The 12,542-nt window shown below is 38.5% G+C and overlaps 1 protein-coding gene across 3 annotated transcripts in view; it reads left to right on the top strand.

Moving 5' to 3' along the window:
- The window catches only part of IFT88 (intraflagellar transport 88), a 176,384-nt gene extending 172,776 nt beyond the window's left edge, over window positions 1-3,608 (top strand). For all 3 annotated transcript variants that reach the window (XM_036300081.1, XM_036300080.1, XM_036300079.1), the window contains exons 25-26: window positions 2,778-2,888; window positions 3,164-3,608. In XM_036300081.1, coding sequence (XP_036155974.1) covers window positions 2,778-2,888; window positions 3,164-3,285 — 233 coding nt within the window. In that variant the 3' untranslated portion in view covers window positions 3,286-3,608. The remainder of the gene's footprint in view (window positions 1-2,777; window positions 2,889-3,163) is intronic.
- The last annotated feature ends 8,934 nt before the right edge of the window (window positions 3,609-12,542 follow it).

The following is a 12,542-nucleotide window of genomic DNA, read 5'->3' as shown; positions in this document are numbered from 1 at the left end:
CATTTGGAAGTTTAAGTGTTAATTGATTGATAATTCAGATAAATTGATTTTACAGTTCAATTTTCTGAACCTATTTGTTTTTATCTTCCCTCTATGAAATAGTAATTGTTGTTGGTTGGACATAAAACCCACCCCAACTTACAAATATTGCTCCATTTTTACCTGCCTATGTATGGCAATGTTACTCCATGAAAATTTATGAAAATGATGAAATGAAGATATTCACATTATACCCTTAGTGGTCTTTATAATAGAAAATATTTAACAATTCTATTCATGGCTTTTCAATTGGATAATTAAAGTTTCTGAGGAGGTCAGTTTTCATCTTTTTTAAAAAATATATATTTTTATTGATTTCAGAGAGGAAGTGGAGAGGAGGGAGAGAGAGAGATGGAAACATTAATGATGAGAGAGAGTCATTGATTGGCTGCCTCCTGCATGCCCCCCACTGGGGATTGAGCCCACAACCTGGGCATGTGCCCTTGACCAGAATCAAATCCTGGACCCTTCAGTGCATTGACTGATGCTCTACCAGTGGTTCTCAACCTTCCTAATGCCGTTACCCTTTAAAACAGTTTCTCATATTGTGGTGACCCCCAACCATAAAATTATTTTCATTGCTACTTCATAACTGTAATTTTGCTACTGTTATGAATCGTAATGTAAATATCTGATATGCAGGATGTATTTTCATTGTTCGCGACCCACAGGTTTGAGAACTGCTGCTTATCCACTGAGCCAAACCAGCTAGAGCCACTTTTCATCTTTAAAAGTTTGTTCTTAAAAAAAAAAAAAAAAAAGAGTTTGTTCTTTCCATGGGACTGTAGTCCTTCAGTCTTGGAATTATACATTAGGATTTCAGAAAGGCTTTGGATGCCTGAGAGATATGTTGGGTTTTTGTTATATTCATATAGATAGCTTATATCTGTGTGAAAAGTGAAGTGAAAGCAATATTGCCCAGAGCAATAGTTTTCAAACTTTCTTTAGCTGAGATCACTCAGGCACTTTGAAAGACCCCCATTTGCACTTGTAAATGGGAAAAAAAAAATTGACTTAATTGTACCAAAAAAGTTAGAGAAGAACAAAATAAAATATGTTGACACATTCATTGCATTTTATTTTCAATAATATCTACAATGCAGGGAAATGGTAAGTTTTTTATAAGAACCCAGAGGGGACTTATAATTTTGGTTCAGTTGACCAGCCTTAAAATGTGGGTAATTTAAAGGCCACCTTGTTTTGAAGCATATTTATTGACATTGTCAATAAGCTAAAATATAAAGTATATTCAGAAATGATCAGAGCATATCTGTGGACTACTCTCATTGAAAGTGAAGCTTTCATAACAGAAAAAAAAAAGAATATTGTGGTTATTTTAAGAGGAAGAAATAAAAATTGTGGGACTGGAGGAGTGGTTCTTTTAAAATGTACAATAGAGATTTAAGATTCAAAAGTAGTACTAATATTTCTTACTAATATGAGTGTTCAACTTTATCTGAAATTCTTCAGTGATGTGAATTGCATTATTTCCCATGGCAGCCATTCCATATTCAGACACTATCATCCTTTTCAAGTTTTTTCTTATATTGAGCCAAAATTGATTGTACTACGCAAGGCAAACCTAATGTTCTTCTATATGAATATTCTTCAAATGTTTGAAGAAAATGGATTGTATGTCTATATTATCTCGTACCTGGTTTGAGCTTGCGCAGTCTCTTCTGGTGTGTGTGTGTGTGTGTGTGTGTGTGTGTGTGTGTGTGTGTGTGTGTTTCTATTCGATGTGGTTTTAGGGCCACTCAGCTGCCTTGATATGAGGTTGATGACACAGCTCATATTGATCTTAACACTTCCTATTCTTTCTCCAGTTGCTTTGTTCTTTGCCAGATTAAACTTGGCAAAGTAGTCTCTAACTTTTCACAAGTGAATTGGTAAAATTGAAACCTATAATTAAGCACGCGTTTGAAAAAATACATATAAAGACTTTTAAGTGATGTTTCCTCTATATTATAGATTTCCAACAGGAGATTTCTTTTAAATTTTATTTTATTTTATTTTATTTATTTATTTTTTTAAATATATTTTATTGATTTTTTACAGAGAGGAAGGGAGAGAGATAGAGAGTTAGAAACATCGATGAGAGAGAAACATCAATCAGCTGCCTCCTGCACATCTCCTACTGGGGATGTGCCCGCAACCCAGGTACATGCCCTTGACTGGAATCGAACCTGGGACCTTTCAGTCCGCAGGCCGACGCTCTATCCACTGAGCCAAACCGGTTTCGGCAAATTTTAGATAATAAGAATTACATCCCTTGGGATTGACTATAATCTTACTCAATAATGCGCTATCATTGTCAGTTTAGACCAGACCAAACCAGGAGAGAGGGGCTTGCAAACTAAAACTAAAAGGATTACAAAAGAGAGAACTGCCCAGCCAGCATGGCTCAGTAGTTGAGGATCGACCTATGAATCAGGAGGTCACAGTTTGATTCCTGGTCGGGGCACATGCCCAGGTTGTGGGCTCAGTCCCCGGTGGAGGACGTGAGGGAGGCAGCTGATCAGTAAGTCTCTCTCATCATTGGTGTTTCTATCTCTCTCCTTCTCCCTTCCTCTCTGAAATCAATAAAAATATATTTTTAAAAAGAGAGAGAGAATTATATCCCTTGGAAGTTGGCTTCAAACAAAACAACCTTGGCAAATAAGTATGCTTTAACTTCATGAGGTAGTATTGTTTTCTCAACATGTTAAACAAATGCATTTTTATTTTTGTGTTTTCAGATAGTGGCCAGAACTGTAGTGCCAATAGTAAAGGTGAACAGCTAAGTGCCAAACTCAGAGCTTTACCCGGGACAAACGAGCCTTATGAAAGTAGCAGTCACAAAGAAATAGGCAAGTGACCATGTTCCCCACCCAGCCCCACAGGTACAACAGGTCTGAAAGCTGATGAAATGGCAAAAAATGTATAATTGGGCATTAAGAATTTCATATATACAGAGAATTGAAATGACTTGGGAGAGCATTTCTATTCACTCTGCATTGTTCTCACAGTTTTGATTATGAGACTAACTGGCTTCATGTTTGTTTGCAATATATATATATATATATATATATATATATATATATATATATATTCATTCTAATGTAACTATCTGTTTTGAACCTAGATGCCTCATATGTGGATCCACTTGGCCCTCAAGTAGAAAGACCAAAGACTGCAGCCAAGAAAAGACTGGAGGAGGATGATTTTGCTGATGAAGAGTTAGGAGATGATTTGCTTCCAGAATAATATGTACATTATGTTATTTATTAAAGGAAAGAAATTACCTTGCAAGATAATACCCATGTTAAAACCTTGGATTAGATATACAAACTTTAATTTTGTACACTTCCAAAGTTTTTAATAAGTGTATTGTGTTCTGTGAGTATAGGTTTAAGTCTTGTTTTGTTTTTAATGGAAAAAAAACATGTGAAAGTAATCCGTTAACCTATGACTTCCTTACCCTTTTTAAAACATTGACCTCCACCCCACCCCCCCGAGTAAGTAATGAATTTTGTTGGACAACCAGTTATCACTCACACACACGTGCATAAAAATTATCTTTAATACTGCAGTGTATGCTATTTTCTATAATTTCATTTTTAAAGTGTTATAATGAAAACTGCATTGATTTCTTGGATTGCAGCTTGAAAAATACTATGCTAGAACATATCATTGCTGGATATTTAGTCAAGCTAATTTGCTTTGAGTTTGGAAACTATACTTCTTTGGAAGTTTGCCTGAGGAGGGATTATACTACTACTAGAGGCCCAGTGCACAAAATTCGTGCACAGGCGGGCGGGGGGGAGGTTCCTTCAGCCCATCCTGTGCCCTCACACAATCTGGGATCCCTCGGGGGATGTCCGACTGCCGGTTTAAAGGCCTAAACTGGCAGTTGGACATCCCTCTCACAACCTGGGATGCTGCATGCACCAGTGACCATACTTTTCATACAGGTGAAAGGCATCTTGCTGTTGTGTGGGCAGCTACATTTTTTTGCCCTTATTATAAAAAGTAGTACATAACATGATCCTTCCGAGGCAGTAGTACCATTTTCCCTATCTTATGGGAGGAAAAACTGAAGCAGAGAGAAGTTAAGTAATTGGCTTTGTCACACAGTTATAAGTGTCAGAATCAGGGCTGACCACAAAATGCAAGCCAGAATCCATGCATGTCATTGCTGCAGCATCCTGTTTTTTCAGTGTTAGAGTAGCCTTGCCTGGTTTTAGTTTTTAAATCTAAGAGACTGTTCCCAGTATATAGGGTAGAGTCCCTAGGCCTGGCCAGCAATCAAGGCCAATTTGGGGGGCAATCAGGGTGGCCCTCACTGGCACCTACCTTGGCTGGTAGCCTGGCGCTGCCCACTCACTGCCCCCATCCCCCGCCACTGCCGCCACCAGTTGCCTCCCTCTACCCACTGGCACCCACCTTGGCTGGCCTGGCACCACCCACTCTCAGACCCCACCAACTGCCTACTGGTCATTCCGCAGGTCGTTTCACCATTTGGTCAATTTGCATATTAGGGTTTTAAGAGTAAAACAATATGGGAGATCAAAGATGGCTGCAGAGGAGGTAGAAACTATATACACCTCCTCCATGTGCCAACCTGGATTTACAGCCAAAAATATAGAGCAATCAACCTGAAAAAACAACTGAAAAACACCTGAACAGGAGTATTATATCCAAGGATTGCTAGAAGAAGCTACAAAGAAACTGGTAAGAAGGGCAGAGACACGAAGAGAGCTGGTCCCTGCACCCAGGTGTAGTGGCTGAGAAACCAGAGGGCTATTGTGGCTGCAAAAGTTTACCCCCAGGCCCGGTTGGTGTGGTTCAGAGGTTGAGCGTCAACCTATGAGCCAGAAGGTCACAATTCATTCCAGGCCAGGGCACATGCCCAGGTTGTACGCTCAATCCCCAGTGTGGGACGTGCAGGAGGCAGATGATCAAGGATTTTCTCTCATTGATGTTTCTCTCTCCCTTCATCTCTGAAGTCAATAAAAATATTTAAGTCCTCTCTAAGGAGAATGAGGTCTCAACCTCGTGCCAGAACCCCCAAATCAGAGCACCAGGGCTGGGAAGAAGAGCCTACATAGCATCTGGCAGCAAAAATAAGCAGGGACTTTGCTGGGAAGAGAAGAAAGCCTGCTAGCATCCCAGGTGCTCTCCTAAGGGGCACTGCACAGGAGCTTGCTCTTGGGCACTTACCCAGGGCTCTCACAGAGGGAAGAAGACTTAAAAGCTATAAAGAGAAGATCTGGGTAGCATAGCTCCAGAGATCTGGAGGGTTGGCTATTGATGTCCCAGTCCTGAGTCAACATCCCCCACTGCCCACAGGCACCATCTCCCAGGGTCAGGCACTTCTATTCTTACAGCACCAGCTGGGGAAAGGGCACTAACCCCATCCTCCAAATACTGGTGACACCTCCCTTCAAAGCTCAAGTCCTGCATAAAGGACTGTTGGCTGCATCCAACAGAGACCTGGATAGCATAGAAAGGCTTTCAGATGGTCATTGAACTGATGGCTTTGGAACCAGGGCCAAATCCCACAAGAGACATTCCTAGAGCACCCAGCTCAGGAGATGGAGGCTGCAACACTGGGTCCCACAGGACACCTGCAGCAGAAGGCCACAATACCAAGACTGGGAATCATAGCAGTTCTATCTAATCCATAGAAACAGACACAAAAAGACAGCTAAAATAGGGAGACAAAAAAAAAATAGGTCCCAACGGAGAGAATGCTAGTAATCTCTAGAAAAAGAGCTAAATTAGATGGAGGCAGGCAATTTATCAGAAACAGAGTTCAAAGTAATGGTTATTAGGATGCTCAACAGCATGAAAAATGACATCGAAACCATGAAAAATAACCAGTCGGAAATGAAGATACCATATCTGAAATAAAGAATATATTGGAAGGAATAAACAGCCAGTGAATCGAATCAGCAATTTGGAAGACAAAGTAGGAAAAAAACACACACACGCACACAATCAAAGCAGCAAAACGAAAAAGAATGATGGTGGTTTAAGGGAACTTTGAGACAACATGAAATGTAACATACACAACATAGGGATACCAGAAGGAGAAGAAAGTGAGCTAGGGCTACAGAACCTGTTTAAAGAAATAATGACAGAAAACTTCCCTAACCTGGTGAAAAAAAAAACCACACAAGTTCAGGAAAACAGAGTCCAATCAACATAAAAACAAAGAGACCAATACCAAGACACAGCATAATTAAAATGGCAAATGTTAAAGACAGTGAATTTCAAGGCAGAAATAGAGGGCTAGTCAGTTACCTACAATGGAGTTCCCATAAGACTGTCAGCTGATTTTTCAACAGAAACACTACAGTCTGGAAGGGATTGGCATGAAGTATTCAAAGTAATAAAAAGCTGCAACCAAGCAGCTCTATCCAGCAAGCCTATCATTTAAAATCAAAGATAAAGTGAGTTTCCCAGACAAAAGACTAAAGAAGTTCATTACCACCAAACCAGCATTTCAAGAAATGCTAAAGGAACTGCTTTATGAAGAAAAATAAATATATAGAAAGAGGATAATAGGCATAAAGAAAAAAATGGCAATAAGTAAGTACCTATTAATAATGACCTTAAATTTAAATTGACTAAATGCTACAGTCAAAAGACATAGAGTAGCTGAATAGATAAGAAAACAAGACCCATATATATGCTGTCTACAAGAGACCTGCCTCAGAACAAAAGATTCTCACAGGCTGAAAGTGAAGGGATGGAAAATATATTCCATACAAATGAAACAAAAAAGGCTGGGATAGTAATACTTATATCTGACAAACTTCAAAACAAATGCCATAAAAAGAGACAAAGAAGGTCACTACATAATACTAAAGGGATCAATACAACAAGAAGATATAACCTTTGTAAACACATGCACCAAATATAGGAACATATAAACTCTTGGTAGACTTTAAGAAGGATATCAACAGCAATACAGTCATAGAAGGGGACTTTAACACCCCACTGTCATCAATGGATAGATCTTAAAGACAAAAAATCACCACGAAACAGAGACATTTAACAACACACTAGATCAGATAGATTTGATTTATATTTACAGAAAATTTCATCCCAAAGCTACAGAATATATATTCTTCTCAAGTGCACATGGACCATTCTCAAAAATAGACCACATGTTAGGACACAAAATAAGTCTTAGCATCTTCTCAGATCACAATGGCATGAAACTAGAAATCAGGTACAATTTAAAAAAAAAAAACAACACCCCTCAAAATCAATCAAACACAATGGAGTCTAAATGGCATGTTATTAAACAATGAATGGGTTACTAATGAGACAAAAGAAGAAATCAAAAATTACCTGGAAACAGCCAAGCCCATGTGACTCAGTGGTTGAGGGTCAACCTATGAACCAGGAGGCTTGATTCCCGATCAGGAGCAGGCCCAGTTTGTGGGCCTAATCCCCAGTTGGGGGTGTGCAGGACACAGCCAATCAATGATTCTCTTATCATTGATGTTTCTATCTTTCCCCCTCCCTTCATTTCTGAAAGTCAGTCAAAAATTACCTGGAAACAAATGAAAATAAACACACAACCCCAAATCTATGCAACACAGTGAAAGTAGTCCTGAGAGGGAATTTCATAGCATTACAGGCCTACTTCAAGAAGCAAGAAAAATCTCAAGTAAACAATCTAACCCTACAGCTAAAAGAACTAGAAAACAAGAGGAAAAGACCAGAGTAAGGAAGAAAGGAAATAATAAAGATCAGAGTGGTAATAAATAGCATAGAAACTTTTAAAAATACTACTAAAGATCAGTGAAACCAAGAGCTGGTTCTTTGAAAAGATAAACAACATTAATGAACCTTTAACCAGACTCATCAAGTAGCAAAGAGAAGACCTATATAGATAAAATCCAAAATGAAGGGAAGAAATAACATCTGACACCACAGAAATACAACGGATTGTAAAAAGAAATACTACTAAAAACTAAATGCCAACAAATTAGACAACCTGAGCAAAGTGGACAAATTCCTAGAAACATACATTTTTCCAAAATGCAATCAGGGAGAATCAGAAAACCTGAATAGACTGACAATAACTAATGATATTGAAGCAGTAATCAACAAACTTCCAGCAAACAAAAGTCCTGGACTAGCTGGCTTCAGAGGCAAATTTTACCAAACATTCGAAAAAGAACTAACACCTACCCTCTTCAAAGTATTCCAAAAAAATTCATGAGGAGGGAAGACTTCCAAGCTCTTTTTAAAACGCTAGCATTATCCTAATCCCAAACCAGAGAAAGATACTACAAAGAAAGAATTACAGGCCAATATCCCTGAAGAACATAGACGCTAATGTCCTCAACAAAATATTAGCAAACCGGATCAAGCAGTACATTAAAAAGATCATACACCATGACCATGTGGTATTTATTCTAGGGATGCAAGGTTGGTATAATATTTGTAAATAAATAAAAATGAAATATCGCATAAATGAAAGATATGTCATATGATCATATCAATATACCAGGTATGTAGAGAAAGCATTCAACAAAATCCAGCATCCATTTATGATAAAAACTCTCAGTAAAGTGGGAATACAGGGATCATATATCAACATAATAAAGACTACATACAAAAAACCTACAGCAATTATACTTAATGGACAAAAACTAAAACCATTTTCCTTAAGATCAGGAACAAGACAGATATGTTCGCTTTTACCACTCACTTCAACATAGTACTGGAAATCCTAGCCATAGTGATCAGACAAGAAGAAAAAATAAATGGCATCCAAATTGGAAAGGAGGAAGTAAAATTGTCATTATTTTCAGATGACATGATATTGTACATAGAAAACTCTAAAGAATCCACCAAAATACTACTACATATAATAAATGAATTCAACAAAGTAGCAGTTTACAAAATCAATATCCAGAAATCAGTTGCATTTTTGTATACCAATAATAAATTATCAGAAAAAATAAACTAATAAAACAATTCCATTTACTATTGCAACAACAACAACAAAAATAAGGTACCTAGAAATGAAATTAACCAAGGGAGTTAAAGACCTGTACTTGGAAAACTATAGAACATTGAAGAAATTGAAGAAGATACAAATAAATGGAAACATATACCTTGTTAATAGATTGGAAGAATTATCATCATTAAAATGTCCATACTACCCAAAGCAATCTATCAAATCAAAGCAATGCCTATTAATTTCAATGGCATATTTCACAGATCTAGCAAAAATATTCCAAATCTTTATATGAAACCAACAAAGACCTCAAATGGCTGCAGCAATCTTAAGAAAGAAGAACAAAGTTGGAAGGATCAGAATACCGGATAGCAAACTATACTGCAAAGCTATTGTAATCAAAACAGCTTGGTATTGGCACAAGAACAGGCATATAGATCAGTGGAACACAACAGAGAGCCCAGAAATCAACCCATGCCTTTATGGTCAAGTAACATTTGACAAAGGAGGCAAGCGCATACAATGGAGTAAAGACAGTCTATTCAATAAACGGTGCTGGGAAAATTGGACAGTTACATGCAAAAAAAAAAAAATGAAACTAGACCACCAACTTATACCATACATAAGAATAAACTGAAAATGGATAAAAGTCTTAAATGTAAGTCATGAAACCATTGAAAACCTATAAGAAGACATAGACAGTAAAATCTCAGACATATATTGTAGCAATTTTTTTTTTGCCAATATATCTCCCAGGGCAAGGGAAACAATGGAAAAAAACAAATGGGACTACATCAAAATAAAAAGCTTCTGCAGGGAAAAATAAACCATCAACAAAATGAAAAAGGATTAAAAATAGTGGCAAAGTGGAAGCTATACTAACACTCTGCCAGGACCAAACTGGAAATACAACTAAATACAGAAAATCAGCCATGACCAGTTTGGCTCAGTAGATAGAGCGTCGGCCTGTGGACTCAAGGGTCCCGGGTTCGATTCTGGTCAAGGGCATGTACCTCGGTTGCAGGCACATCCCCAGTGGGGGATGTGCAGGAGGCAGTTGATCGATGTTTCTAACTCTCTATCCCTCTCCCTTCCTCTCTGTAAAAAATCAATAAAATATATTTTTAAAATAAATAAATAAATAAATAAATAAATAAAATTAACCCTAAAACATCATCTGAGGACTAGCTGGAGAGAACCCTGATAACCAAGGATGGAAAGTGAAGACTGGTAGGAGTTGCGAAGATGTGAAAGGGCAGGCAGGGCTCCCACAGACAGCAGTTGAAAGTTGGAGGCATAGCTCATCTGGGGGGAGTTCCCACTGAGAACTCTGAGTTCTAACCCCCAAGCTCAGCTCCCCAGCCCAGAGATCCAGAACTGAGAAAGAAGCTCACAGAACATCTGGCTGTGAAAAGCAGGCATCCTCTAAAAGGGCCAACACACAAAATGTTATGTGCAGCCACTCACCTTAGGCTCTGACAGAGGGAGGGCAAAGTAGAATGGAGCTGTGTGTGGAGAGTCCAGGCTTGGGGACTCTGAGGTTGGAGCTTGGAGGGCAGCCACCCTGGTTTCCTGTGCTGATTCATTCTCTCATGCTGCAGAGGACATCTTTCTCCATGGAACTTTTTCTATCCAGGCAGTTTTGCCTGGGGGGAAGGCAATTTCCTCACCCTATTGGAAGATCTCACGTCCCACCTATGGTCAATAGCATGAAACAAATTAAGACTCAGAATAATCAGAGTGCTGGCGGCAGAGGTGGATCTCTGGAGGATTTGAGTCCTTGCCTGATCTCCTTCTGGGTATGGGGCTAGGAAAAGCAGAGCCTGGTGCACATCTTGGTCCTTTCCAAAGGCACCCAGCCCCATCAGAGGAGCCACAAGCTGTGAATTGTTGATAGCTCCAAACAGGGGACTCAGGGCCAGTAATAAATAGCATCTGACACTGTCCTGAAGTAGATATTGGAAGGCATAGCAGATCTATCTAATACATAGACACAAACCCAAACAGGCAGCTAAAATGGGGAAACAAAAAACAACCCCCAAAAGAAAGAACAACAGAATACTCCAGAACAGCTAAATGAAATTGACATAGGATATTTACAAGATATAGAGTTTAGAATAATGGTAGCAAAGATGCTCAATAGAAAAAAAAAAAAAAGATGTACCTATGAAAAAAGACCAGCTGGAAATAACGAATGACATAACACTAATAAAGAACACACTGGAAGGAATACACAGCAGATTAGGGAAAACCAAGGATCAGATCAGTGAATTAGAAGACAGAGTAAAAAAAATAATTTAGTCAGAGAACTAAAAAGAAAAAAACAATTTAAAAGCAGGAGGACAGCTTACAGGAGCTATGGGACAACATGAAACATAACAATATCTGCATAATAGGTGTGCCAGAGGAGAAGAAAGTGAGCAAGGGATAGAGAATGGGTTTGAAGACATAATGGCAGAAAAATTTTCTAACCTGGTGAAGGAAAAAGTCACAAAAGTCCAGGAGGCACAGAGATTCCCAAGCAAGAAGAACCCAAACAGGCCCATGCCCAGACACAGCATAATTAAAATGGCAAAAATTAAAGGCAAAGAGAGAATCTTAAAGGCAGCAAGAGAAAAGCAATTTGTTCCTACAAAGGAGCTCCCTTAAGATTGTCTGCTGGTTTCTCATCAGAAACTCTACAGACCAGAAAGGAATGGCATGGAATATTTAAGGTAATGAAAAGCAAGGATCCGAAACCCAAGATTACTATATCCAGCAAGGCTATCATTCAAAATAGATGGTGAAATAAAGAGCTTCCCAGACAAAAAATGACTAAAGGATTTTATCACCACCAAACCAGCACTGCAAGAAGTGCTAAGGGGACTGCTGTAATGAGAAGAAGAAACAGAGAGAGAAACCCAGACATACAGAATTTAAAATGGCAATAAACAAGTACCTATCAATAATAACCTTAAATGTAAAGTGGGTTAAATGCTCCAAACAAAAGACATAGGGTAGCTGAATGGATACAAAAACAAGACCCATGTATGTGCTATCTACAAGAGACCCACCTCAGAATAAAAGACTCACATAGGATGATAGTGAAGGGATGGAAAAAATTTTTCCATGCAAATGGAAAGTTTAAAAAAGCTGGTGTGGCAATACTCATCTCTGACAAAAATGAAGGCCATCACAAGAGATAAAAAAGATACTACATAATACTAAAGGGATCAATCCAACAAGAGGACATAACCGTGGTAAACATATATGCATCCCATACAGGAGCACCTAAACATATGAAAAATTTCTAGAGAACTTTAAGGGAGAGATTGACAACAATACAGTCATAGTAGGTGACATTAACATCCCACGGACTTCACTGGATAGATCTTCCACACAAAAAGGAAACAGTGACTCTAAATGACACACTGGATCAGATTAATTTAATTGACATTTATAGAACATTTCACCCCAAAGTTGCAGAATATACATTCTTCTTAAGTGCACATGGGTCATTCACAAAGGTAGACATGTTAGGACATAAAACAAGTCT

This window comes from Myotis myotis, unplaced genomic scaffold, assembly GCF_014108235.1.
Source record: "Myotis myotis isolate mMyoMyo1 unplaced genomic scaffold, mMyoMyo1.p scaffold_m19_p_3, whole genome shotgun sequence".
Lineage (NCBI taxonomy): Eukaryota > Metazoa > Chordata > Mammalia > Chiroptera > Vespertilionidae > Myotis > Myotis myotis.
This window is presented reverse-complemented; position numbering and strand designations above follow the sequence as displayed.